The 13,163-nt window shown below is 44.6% G+C and overlaps 1 protein-coding gene across 1 annotated transcript; it reads left to right on the top strand.

Annotated features, from left to right (window-relative positions):
* The first annotated feature begins 11,118 nt into the window (after nt 1-11,118).
* Spryd4 (SPRY domain containing 4) lies at nt 11,119-13,125 on the top strand. The gene is made up of 2 exons (XM_004647060.2): nt 11,119-11,252; nt 11,594-13,125. Exons 1-2 carry the CDS (start codon nt 11,168-11,170, stop codon nt 12,130-12,132), a joined length of 624 nt encoding a protein of 207 aa, XP_004647117.1. The 5' UTR covers nt 11,119-11,167; the 3' UTR covers nt 12,133-13,125.
* Nucleotides 13,126-13,163: the final 38 nt, after the last annotated feature.

Raw genomic sequence — 13,163 nt, 5'->3', positions numbered from 1 at the left:
GCTTAGCTTGTTCTAAGTAGGTGCTTTAGACCACTGAGCCATTTCACCAGCCCCTCTCTACTTCTACTTGTTAGCCAACCCTCTCACCAGTAAGCCAGGTTTGAGTTCCATAAAAATATCCACCTTGCTGAAGCTGGTCTAGTGGTGCACACCTGTAATCTCAGCACTTGGGAGACTGAAACAAGAGGGTTGCCATGAATTTGAGGCCAGCTTGGACTACGTAGTGAGCTCAATACCAGCCCGAACACAGAGAGCCTCTGTGTCAAAAAACAAAACCTTCCAGATCTACCTTGCCAAACTTGTAAGGTTAAATAAGGACAAATGAGATATGTCTCAGAAAATGCATGTTAAATTAGCTGCCTTAAATGAAAAATAAATTGTCTTGTAAGTTAATCACATATAAAGATAATTTATTACAATCACGTGAACAATCTTACTAAGAATTTCCATGTCCATGAGTAGAGACATGATCATCAGAGACTAGGTGACCATCCATCCTAGCTTCCACCATGTAGACTCACTATCCCAGCTCCATACGCAGAATGCCAGGTCAGCACGTAGCCCAGCTCCATTGTGTAAGACAAAGGCCCCAACACAGGGACAGCCAGCCCAGCAGCCCCTTTGGCTAGCTCCTGAGGCCCCCCTTCCCTCTCTTTCTCTGGTTATGCTTTGCTGACTGCTGACTCCTGGCAAAGTCCAGAACAATCGCCAAGCTCTGAGGGCATCATCCCTCTCTCATCCACACATGAGGGCTCTAATGAGCACTTGGATCAGGCCAGGGCCCCCGCATGTTGGAAATGGGGTGATCCAAGAACAGAGTAATCAAAGCCTCAGCCTGCCCTATTCCTAGCTCCTTTTCCCTTTGTCCCCAGGGAGTTAGACACAACCCCAATGCAGACCAGTGCTCACTGGAGTTGGGTCCCTCTCTAAGCACTGCAGATCTCATCTCGAGACTCATCTGTCCCAACACTTACCACTGGGGCTGTGTCCTTAGTTTGCTCCTTACTTACTATAGTCCTGTATCTTCTCCTTGGGTGAACTCATCTCCATCCACCTCTCCTGTGTGTGTGTGTGTGTGTGTGTGTGTGTGTATGCTGCAGAACACAGCCAAGGAAACATTACCACTAAACTAACTTCCCAGGTACCCCCTTCCTTTTATTTTGCTAAGTTACTCAAGATGTTCTAGAACTTCCAAGCCTTTTTTTAAAAAAAATTATTTATTTAATTTATTTATTTTGTGTGTGGCCAGCTCAGCCCACCAGGGGGCGGGGCTGGCTGGCATGTGGTGCTAGGGGATTGAACCGCGGTCCATGTGTTTTTGCTAAGCTTGTTCTAAGTAGGTGCCTTAGACCACTGAGCCATCTCACCAGCCCCTCTAAGCCTTCTTGATTCCTGGTACAGAGACAGAGAGGGAGGGAGGGAGGGAGGGAGGGAGGGAGAGAGAGAGAGAGAGAGAGAGAGAGAGAGAGAGAGAGAGAGAGAGAGAGAGAAAACAAACTGTCTTCCTCTTATCTCCTTATTATCAGAAATCTATGAATCAGATGTGATGCCTTCTTCATCTAACCACTCTTGTGTCTCTTTACACTCAAGTGGTCACTAATCCTATCTGTTAGCTAGCTGAGGTGCATTGTGTCACTGAGAAGCCTACTGGCCTGTGGTCCTGTTCCTCTCTCTTGTCTCATCTTTTCCAATTCACTCTCATGTTGCTGCCAGCACGTGTGTGTGCGCGCACGCACGCAGGGTCTCACACATACACAGCCCACACTTGTAGTGATCCTCCTGATTTCTGCCTCCCAAGTGCTGGGATTACAGGTGATTACAGGCGCGCGCCACCAAGCCCAGACTCCATCGCCAGCTCACCATCGCCAGCTCAGTGCACCCAGGGGCAGGGCAGCTGCGGCATGTAGAGCCAGGGATCGAACCCTGGCTCCTGCGCTTACCTAAGCAAGCGCTTAGTCCGCTGAGCTATACTGCCGGCCCTTGCTGCCAGCTTTATGTCACTATTAGGCCCTGTCATCTGTCTTTTCCCTGAGTTCCTTTCAATAATTCATGAGTGCCTGAAAGGCAAGATTAAATCCTCATCATGGTGCACATGGACCTTTAGTGTTCCTTTTCGTCCCAACATGAAACTGGCAAAATCGTGCTCCTTGTGGTTCCTCAAAGGTTCAATTTTGTTTCAAAACCCAGTGTTTTTCTAAATGCTTTCCTGTACTTCAAATGTCCTACTCTCCTTTGTCTGTCAATTATATCACATCCTACTTAGGAGGCATGCAAATTTTAAGTATTAATTACTTGTTAACAATGAACCAAGTAAATCCTCTGAATGACAAAGATAAATTTCTTAGCTAAATGGTAACTCTATAAAAGTGAAATAAACCAGTCTTGGTGGTGCATACCTGTAATCCCAGCATTTAGAGGCTAAGGCAGGAGGATCACTGTGAGTTTGGGACCAGCCTGGGCTACAAACTGAGCTCAATGTCAGCCTGAGCTGCATAGCGAGACTGTCTCAAAAAACCAGAAAAAAGAAAGATGGATGATAGATTCCTTTTTTTTTTTTTTTTCTTTGGTGGAACCGGGGATTGAACTCAGATCCTTGAGTTTGCCAGTCAAGCACTTATCCTACTGAGCCATCTCCCCGGCCCCATTTTTTTTTTTCTTTAAGAGATGATAGAGATTCCTGAATGGGAAATAAAAGGGCTGTATGTTCTAAGTGGCAACGTGTGGGATGTGTAGTGATTTATCAGCCCACACGCCAGGATGAACAGAAGGAGAAATCCTCCAGAAGCACAGTCCTGGGATTTTTCTGTTCCTAATACCAAAACGCAAATTATGGACAGAGCAAGACTTTTCTGACGGAAATGTTTCCTCTTAATACCTCATTCCTAGGCCTAAAAGGCAACAAACCAATAGGTCATGGTTTCATATATCTATAATCCCCACATTTTGGAAAGCTGAGGCAGGAGGATTCTAAATTCAAGCCCCGCCTGAATAATTTAGTGATTTGGGATCCCTGTCTCAAAATAAAAATAAGAAAAGGACAGAGATACAGGCCTTGTGTTTAATTCTCAAGGGGGAAAAAAGGCGATAAATCTGCCACCTTTCACATTTATGTGGTTGAACAGGTTGGACCAGACTGACCCCTGGTGGAGAGAAAGAGCTGCTGCACGCCAAAAATGTGGACACTGAACTCTTCCTCTTTGCCGGTCATTCATTTCTTCCCCCCGCCCCCCACCCGTATTTTAGGGAAGGGTCTACAGGGTGTTCAGGGTCTCACTACTAGATCGGAATCATAGTGATTCTCCTCTTTACAGCCTCCCAAGAGCCGGGATTACAGGCGCGCACCACCATGCCCAGTCTCAATCGCCGTCTCAGTGCGCCCCGGGAGATGGGGCCGACAGGGCGGATCCTGTGCCTGCTAGTAGGCGCTTTAATCTGCTCGGTTATTTAGCCGGCCCTTCATTTCCTTTTTTTAAAAAAATGGGCTCTGAGGAGAGCATGGAGACCACGGGGTACAGAGAACAAAGGATTTAATCCCCATCCCATTCTTTAAATGTGTGTGTGTGTGTGTGTGTGTGTGTGTGTGTGTGTGTGTGGCTGGCTGGCTGGCTGGCTGGCTGGCTGGCTGGCTTACCCTGGGGGTGGGGCTGGCAAGGCATGTGGTGCCAGGGATTGAACCGTCGTCCTTGCTCTTTGCTTAAGCTTGTCTAAGCAGGACTTTAGACCACTGAGAAATCTCACCAGCTCAATCCCCATTCTTAAGAATCCCAAAGTGAGTGGCCGAGATAGCAGCTGCCTGTATATATGTTTCCTGGACAGCACTGGGAAAATTAAGACACCAGTTGGGAAGCCTATTCAACAGTCTCTGGGAGAAATAATGTATCAGGAATTCAATGACAATGACATCTGTCAGATGAGAGACACAAAGAAGTCAAGACTCCCAGGTAACTGACTACTGGTTACAGGTTACAGTTGCTGGAGTCACAGACTAGAAGAGGCTGACTGGTGTAAGAAGGCGAGGTTAGCACTGAATGTGCTCAATCTAAGGTGAAGGGAGGACATCAGCTATGAATGTCCATCAGGCTATGGAATGTACAGATTTAGAGTTTTTGAGAATGTCTCCAGTAGGTGATGTGGACTACACTACCATTGTTTCAGTATTTTCTTTGGACTGTAGCTGAGAACTTAACAAGAAGGGCTTTCTCACCTGCTTATCCACCTCTGCTATTTATTTGTTTGTTTATTTATTTAGTGGAGTCGGGGATTGAACTCCGGGTCTTGCACTTGCCAGGCAAGCACTTACTTTACTGAGCTATCTCCCTGGCCCCTATTTACTTATTTTTGAGATAGGGTCTTACCATGTAGTTTAGTATAGTCTTGAGCTCACTATGTTGTCCAGGGTGGCCTTGAATTTGCAGCAATCCTTTACCTCAGCCTCTCAAATGCTGGGATCATAGGTGTGCACCATCATACCTGGCTTCCATTTCTACCTTTAACCTGCAGCTACTAACAATTCATTTTATTTATTTATTTATTTATTTATTTATTTATTTATTTTGGCAGAACCGGGGATTGAACTCAGGCCCTTGCGCTTGCCAGGGAAGCGCTTATTAACAATTCATTTTAGTTACACACATACTACTCATGGATTCTCAGGACTCATAACTTCAACTTTTTAAAAAAAATTTATTTATTTATTTATGTGTGTGTGGCCAGCTCAGCCCACCAGGGGCGGGGCTGGCTGGCATGTGGTGCTGGGGGATTGAACTGCGGTCCCTGTGCTTTGCTAAGTTTGTTCTAAGTAGGTGCTTTAGACCACTGAGCCATCTCACCAGCTCCATAAATTTAACTTTTCTAAGAAGTAAAAAATATGCTAAATTTTTATTTGTAAACACATTATGTAAGTATAACATAAAAATTATCAAAAAACTTAAGACAAAGTTTCTTACAGAACTGATCACAAGTTGGCATTGTATAAATATCACTTGGATAGTTTTTATTTCTGTCCTTACTGCTGGGGCATATGGCATCTTTTGCTTTTGCTTTTGTCAAGTTGTCTGGCCTCTCCTATAACAGGAATCTCCATTGCCAGGATTTCTGCTATAAGTGTACTTTTTTTTTTTTGCGGAGCGGGGGATTGAACTCAGGCCCTCGCACTTGCCGGGGAAGCGCTTAATTCTACTGAGCCACCTCTCCGGCCCCTATAAGTGCATTTCTTAGTAGGCATTCTGGAATGCGGATTTTCCTCAGTTAACTGCATCCTAATGAATTTCATAAAATAAAAACATTTTATTATTTCATGTCATTGTGGAAACTGGTACAGTGAGAATTAACACCTGTAACATTTAAAATGGGATTACAAAATGGCCATTGGCAAACGGTTTTTAAGTCTGGCCACCTGTTCAGTGTGGGCAACAGCACAGGAAGACCAATTCTTTTGTGTTACTATAAATCTGGCTCAATTTTCATTTTTATTTTTATTTTTATTTTTTATTTTATTTTTTATTTTTTTGCGGAACAGGGGATTGAACTCAGGTCCTTGAGCTTGCCAGGCAAGCACTTATTCTACTGAGCCCCTCAATTTTTATTTTTAGTATGTTGCCTTCTTTGTGTTGATAAGGCAAAGAAGAATGGTTGGTTCTCCTGGACATCAAATATAATGCACATTTTCCAATCAAAGTGTCAACTCCAGATTTTGTGTCATTCTAAAAGGGAATACTGGACTGCTGAGATGGTTCAGTGGTCTAAAGCACCTACTTAGAACAAGCTAAGTTAAGCAAAAGCACAGGGACCTCGGTTCAATCCCCAGCACCACATGCCAGCCAGCCCCGCCCCCTGGTGGGCTAAACTGGCCACACACATACAAAATGAATAAATAAATAAACAAATTAAAAAAAAATAAAAGGGAATACTTTCAGTTTCCTGATCAACAGAATCGCTGTAATATATACATATACATAATTTTTTTTTTTTTTTGGAGTACCAGGGATTGAACTCAGGACCCTGTGCTGCAGGGCAATTGCTTATTCTACTGAGCTATCAACCTGGCCCCTGGTTTTATTTTTTAGACAGGATCTCACTATGCAGTGTGGGATGGCCTTGTGCTCACTTTTGTGGTTCCCAGCCTGGTCTTGAACTCACAGAGATCCTCCTGACTCAACCTTCCAAAGTGCTGGGATTACAGGCAAGCACCACCATGCCCAGTTCCCATACTTTATCTATTTTATTTATTTATTTATGTGTGTGTGTGTGTGTGTGTGTGTGTGTGTGTGTGCACGCGCGGCCAGCTCAGCCCACCAGAGGGCAGGGCTGGCTGGCATGTGGTGCTGGGGGATTGAACCGCGGTCCCTGTGCTTTGCTAAGCTTGTTCTTAGACCAGTGAGCCATCTCACCAGCCCCGATCGATCGATCAATTGATCCATCGATAGATAGATAGATGTTTTTTTTTTTTTCCTGACCTATGCTGCCTTAAGAGCCAGTATGGTAAGGCATGTGGTGCTGGGGATCGAACTGTGGTCCCTTGTGCCTGACTAGGTTTGTCTGAGCATACGCTTAAACAACTGAACTAAGTCACAGGCTCCCCACACTTTATATTAATATGGCACTTTTACCTTTTTTTTTTTTTTAGTATACATGAAGCTAATGTGCGATGACTAAACAAGTTTGTTTTATATTTGGTAAAAATTCAGGTGGTATAGTTTTCAATGCTCACATAAGTCAAGTTTTTCTTTTTAAATTCATCAAGAAGTTCTTTTTTTTCTTTTTTGGTGGAACCAGGAATTGAACTCAGGCCCTTGTGCTCGCCAGGAAAGCACTTATTCTACTGAACTATCTCCCCAGCCCAAGAAGTTCTACAGAGCTATACTAATTGCCACCATAATATTTCCTTTAGTGGGGGCCGGGGAGATGGCTCAGTAGAATAAGCGCTTCCTTGGCAAACACGAGGGCCTGAGTTCAATTTCCGGTTCTGAAAAAAAAAAAATTCCTTTAGTGCATATTCCACAAGCCTAACAACTCTTATAGGATTTCATAGGGTGGGTTTAGTCAGATTAGCTATCTTTACTTCAGCACTAGCATATATTTCTGCAGTTAGCACATAATGAGTCTTAGCATGAGCTAAAGTCTGCACCTTTATGCCATCTTTAGCTGGATTGTTAAGCATAAACATTCTAAAACTGCATATTCCTCAAAATGGTACTAGCATCTCATCTATGGATAGGTGAAATCCAGTAGAGTAACACTGACCAGCTAACAAATTCATCAAATAAATTGGAGATAGCTAATCTCTCTTTCTTCTAGTTTTAACATCAAATCTAAGGGGAAAAAAAAATCTACAGCAACGTACTAAAAATGAAGAAACTCAAGCCAGATTCATAGTACCAGTAGCATGAAAAACGGGTCTTCCAGGCTAGGGAGATAGCTCAGTAGAATAAGTGCTTGCCTGGCAAGTGCAGGGTCCAGAGTTCAATCCCTGGTACCACAAAACAAAATAAAACAAAAACAGGTCTTCCTCTTCCATCTGTTACCCACATTAAATAAGTATCTTCATGGCCAGACTCAGAACAGAAAAAACCTTATAAAAACTGGAGTTAGTGCTTTTTTATTTGTTTTTGTGGAGTTAGTGCTTTGACACAGGTGGAAAAAAAAAGTGGTACTGTATTTACTACTGATAGGTCTTCAGGATCTGATATATTCTTCCTTATAGAAGTACAGACAATGAGGATGAATCACTAGATTAAGGACTGGACTCCTTGTGGTGGGAGCAGAAACACTGAGCACGAGCCAGGGAGATGGCTCAGTGGAATAAGCGCTTCCCTGGCAAGCGCAAGGGCCTGAGTTCAATCCCCGGTTCCAAAAAAAAAAAAAAAAAAAAAAAGAAAGAAAGAAAGAAAGAAAGAAAGAAAAAGAAACATTGAGGGAGCAATGCTGACCCATTAAGAAAAAGCCTGACAGGGTGGTGCATGCCTGCATTCCCAGCACTCAGGAGGGTGAGACAGGATTGTCACAAATTCCAAGCCAGCTTGGGCTACATAGTAAGTTCAAGGCCAGCACAGACTACATAGTGAGATCCTATCTCAAAACTCAAAACTGGAAAAAAAAAAAAAAAAAAAAAAAAAGAAAGAAAGAAAGAAAGAAAAGCATCGGGTCCTAAGGACCCAGCTGCAGTAGCTTTGGGTAAAAGCTATGTATTCAGGAAGTATCTCCCTGATACTCTCCCATATTCTTTTTTCATTTATGCATTTGGTACAGGTCTCACTACATGCCTCAGACTCATAGTTATTCTCCTGCTTTCAGCACTGGAATTATAGGCGTGTGCCATCATGCCTGGACTCTGTTGTGGGCTCAGTGCGCCTTGGAAGTGGGGCTGGTGTGGCCTGTGGGACCAGGAACAGGGAGGATCAAACCCTGGTCCCCACACTTGTCAAAGCAGGTGCTTAGTCTGCTGAGCTATCTCGCTGGTCCACTCCTATATTCTAAGGAGCTTCCCTTTTAATTCCTCACCATCTTCAATTCACTTCAATTGTGGCATTTACTACATCAAATTTTGACCACCCACTGTTCTCATCCCTCCTCCAGTTACACTTTTGTCCTTTGAAAAAAAGATCTGGGTTTTATTAAAGTGAACAGAGTTGGGGCTGGTGAGATGGCTCAGTGGTCTAAAGCACCTACTTAGAACAAGCTAAGCTAAGCAAAGCACAGAGACTGCGGTTCAGTCCCCTAGCACCACATGCCAGCCAGCCCGCACCCTGGTGGGCTGAGCTGGCCACACACACAAAATAAATAAATAAATAAATAAATAAATAAATAAATAAATATTTAAAAAATAAAATACAGTGAACAGAGTCAAGTGTGGTGGCACACGTCTGTATTCCCAGCACTCAGGAGGCTGAGGCAGGAAGATTACTGTGAGTTTGAGGCCAACCTGGGCTACAATGTGAGTTCAAGTCCAGCCTAAACTGCATAGTGATACCTTGTCTCAAAAAGACAAAAAGAAAAAAAGAAAGAAAAGAACAAAGAAGAGCAATCCTCACACAAGCCTTATGAGTAGGCAAGGATATCTGATGCAGGTACATTAAAAGACTTAAGTAGGGGGGTGGCCGGATCTGATTTGTGTCTGGAAATTTCACTCTGACCTTGGACAAACCGGATAGATGAAACTACTGTGCTACACATTAAAACTTTTTTTGTTTTAATGACAAACCCTAAGTGAAGCCACAGATGACAGTGATCTGAACCAGGGCCAAGGCCACTGGAATACTATTGGACAGCAGACAAATTTTTGGTTCAATTTTTAGTCTCTTTGTTGGGATGTTGATATTGAGCTCACCATAACCCTGACAAGTTAGACAGATTGAAACATTTAGAAAGCAAGAGACAGAGGGCTTTAAGCAGATCAAAATGGTAAATGTAGAGTGTTTACATAATTACTTAATATCTGTCCAACCATGAACCAAACATAGTACTACTGGCCTAGGCCAGCACTTGGGAGGCTGTGACAGGATTGCTGCGAGCCTAGGCCACACAATGAATTCAAGGCCAGACTGAATTGTTGTGGAGGACCACCTGAGCAGCTCTTCTTGAAAGAAGAGAGACTGTCTCCATTTTGACTGAGCCTGACCCTATTTCCTCATATTGTTCTGTACAGAGCTGGTTAGGACTTCTGTTTATCCTTCAAATGGCCTTAAGCAATGTATATTGGTCTAGCTGAGGTGCTGGTGATAGTCTTTGAAGGTGGCGTGCGTGTTTCCCTGGTACACCTGCTGCTCTTCAATGTGAGCTGGGTGGAGACAGGACGGTAGAGCTAATGCCCACGCTGCCAGCTAGGATGAGCCTCAGACAGAGGCTACGACTTCCTGGGGCTTAAAAGACTACATCAAAGCTGAAGCCCCAGACTTACCAAAACATTAAATACTATATAATGCAGATTACTCTCCCTGTACATCCTCTCTGCATATCGCAGAGGTAAATTTAGGCCACCCACCTAGCTCAGCTCATAGTAGTCACCTACTTCCCACAATTCTTAGGCAGTCCTCCTCAAGCCACTCCTCCACTGAATAAAACCGAGTGAGGCCCTGGGTCACTCTCTTGCTTCCGGACTCCCCGATGATTGAAAATATAACTTAGTGTTTTTATTTTTGCCGTGGGTTGCATTGAAAGTTGTAGACTGGAATCAACTTGATGGGATTCTAATAATTTAACTTTGAGATTACAAATATTGGGGGCCAGGGAGATGGCTTAGGATAAGCGCTTGACTGGCAAACGCAAGGATCTGAGTTCAATCCCCGGTTCCGCAAAAAAAAAAAAAAAAAGAAGATTACAAATATTGGCTTCTTGGACAGAGACAAGGATCTGGAAGTGTCTCCTACAAATTACATTGAAATATTGTCTCGGGGCTGGTGAGATGGCTCATTGGTCTAAAGCACCTACTTAGAACAAACTTAGCAAAGCAAAGGGACCACGGTTCAATCCCCCAGTACCACATGCCAGCCAGGGGCGCCCCCGGCGCCCCTGGTGGGCTGAGCTGCCCCCCCACACAAATAAATAAAATTAAAAAAAAATAAATAAAAGAAATATTGTCTCAAAAAACAAAACAAAAACACCTTGACATTTTCCATTCACTATCCTCTTTGAGCCCTGAAAATACAAAACCAACATGAACATTATTCACTTAGTACTTATTATAAACTGCCACTTACTCAGCGATTGCTATTTACCAAGCTATACTTCTCACTTATTATTACATTATTTTGCTATGAGGGATCGAACCCTGGACTTCTTTGTAGGTAGATACACAGATTGCATTATTTATTTCACAAGTGAGAATACGAAGGCTCACAAAACTTAAGCTATTTGCCCAAAGCTGTACGCGGACACCGGGCTCATTTAATTATTGCTTAATTGTAGAATACATGGTTGTAAACATCGGGCTACACCTTATCTCGACTGGTCCTGTTTGCTTCAAGGGTGCCTGGGATTCCTTTCCCAGAAAATGCCAACGAACCGCGCCTGAAAGTCAGAAATCAAAGAGCTGCGTGCTCCCCTTTACGACGATAGCGTCTTACGTCATCTCGCCGCTCGAGCCCCCCCCACGCATCACGCGCACCGAGCGCCGCTGGTCATTCGCTGAGCCTTCGGCGCGGGGGCGTGTCCCGTGCATCCGTGGCGCAAGATGGCGCTGCCCTTTGCACGTTCTTGGCGCTTGTGCCCCTGGGCAGCGAAGCGATGGGGGGTTGCCGCGGGGGAATCCCGGAGAGGTAGGGTTATCAGCTTTTACTCTCTTCTGCCTCTAAAATAGTCTGTCTTTTGTTCACGGAGCCCGCCCAGAGAATTCCAACCCCCTCATTTCTCTTTTCGTCTGACGAGATTCCAAACCTTTTTTTTTTTTTTAAGTACAGGGTTTCCCAATCCGAGATTTTTGGCTTCCCAACCCAAGGTTTTCGGCTCTTTGAGCTTCCCATACTAAAACGACATCCTCCCCTTTCTTGCCTGCCTGGCATTCCTCGTGATCTTCTGGTTCCGTGCTTCAGATGAAAACCTATCGCCAGCCCTAGAGTCCTGCCCCTGTCATTATCTAGTTTTTTTGCTCTGCCCGCAGGCATCAGTTTCAAACTGGAGGAAAAAACGGCCCACAGCAGTCTGGCACTCTTCAGAGGTGACACAGGTGTCAAATATGGCTTGGTGGGATTGGAGCCCACCAAATTAGCTCTGAATGTGGAGCGGTTCCGGGAGTGGGCCGTGGTGCTGGCAGACACAGCGGTCACCAGTGGCAGACATTACTGGGAAGTGACAGTGAAGCGTTCCCAGCAGTTCCGAATAGGAGTGGCAGATGTGGACATGTCCCGGGATAGCTGCATCGGTGTTGACGATCGATCATGGGTGTTCTCCTGTGCTCAGCGCAAGTGGCATACCATGTTGGCCAACGAGAAAGCCCCAGTCGAGGGGATTGGGCAGCCTGAGAAGGTGGGGCTGCTGCTGGAATATGAGGCCCAGAAGCTGAGCCTGGTGGATGTGAGCCAGGTCTCTGTGGTCTACACGCTACAGACAGATTTCCGGGGACCAGTGGTGCCTGCTTTTGCTCTTTGGGATGGGGAGCTCCTGACTCATTCAGGGCTTGAGGTGCCTGAGGGTCTCTAGTGGGTGCATTACCAAATTATGTGTCTGAAACTATCTTATATTGCCCATGCAAACTCTAGCTCCCACAGCTCAGCTCAGGTCCTGTGCATTATCTTAAGTCATGGTCTACTTTGTGAAAGCTAGGCATACAGCTGAGCTTTCCTCTCAAACTACTGTTAGTTTCCTGACCAACCATGGATATATGTTCCCTGGCTTACTTTCTTCAGTCTGTGTCACCTGCCCATCCCCAGGCCTTTCTGAGAGCTTCAGTCCTGGAATCTTTTTTTTTTGAGACAGGGTCTCAGTATGTAGCTCAGGCTGGCATTGAACTGTGTGGTAGGAACATCCTGGCCTTCCTGCCTCAGCCTCCCGAGTTCTGGGATTACAGGCATGTGCTACTATACCTGGCTCTGGAATCTTGTCTTTCAGCTGTTTGAACTACATATTCATCACTGTATTACCTCTCATATTCACATGTAACTTTTTGGAAGCTCTACCTGAGTGAATCATTTCTACCTCTGGCTGTAAGAGTTGTGCAGTCAGTGACTGGGACCTTTCTCTACAGCACCTCCAGAGCGTGGACTCTGGTTCCCTCAGTGCTTTATTGACTCAGTAGGTCTGAGTGAGAACAGAGTCCTCCTTCCCTAGTACCTCCATGCATAGACCCTCAGCCCCCATGACTGCAGCAATCCTCACACAGACACCTAGCCAGTCTGTCATAATCACTGTGCCAGTTACAAAGGGAATCATTGTGCCAGTTACAAAGAGACAATAGGCTGATATCTAGGGGCTTAGTGCCAGCCACTTTACTAAGAAGTTTCATCTGAATTTCTGCCATAGTTGCAACTTAAGAGGAAGGAGGAAGGCCTGAGGTTTTGCAATATCCATTTTTTGACCTGTTAAAGATCCAAACCCCTTTTCCCTTTGACAACAGAATACACTTAACCTGAACCATTTTTTAGGGTTGAGGTAAACCTGGTGGGGTAAGGGAATATGCGTGAAATCTGTATTATTTGGGCTGACACTATAGTTCTGTGTTATTCTACCTTCTA

The sequence above is a fragment of the Octodon degus genome, unplaced genomic scaffold, assembly GCF_000260255.1.
Source record: "Octodon degus isolate 3935 unplaced genomic scaffold, OctDeg1.0 scaffold00287, whole genome shotgun sequence".
Lineage (NCBI taxonomy): Eukaryota > Metazoa > Chordata > Mammalia > Rodentia > Octodontidae > Octodon > Octodon degus.
Note: the sequence above shows the minus strand (reverse complement) of the source record. Positions and strands in the feature narration are given on the sequence as shown.

Coding starts and splice junctions, on each gene's coding strand:
- Spryd4 (XM_004647060.2), top strand. CDS start 11,168: ATGGCGCTGCCCTTTGCACGTTCTTGGCGCTTGTGCCCCTGGGCAGCG. Junction 11,253..11,593: donor CGCGGGGGAATCCCGGAGAG/GTAGGGTTATCA, acceptor CTCTGCCCGCAG/GCATCAGTTTCAAACTGGAG.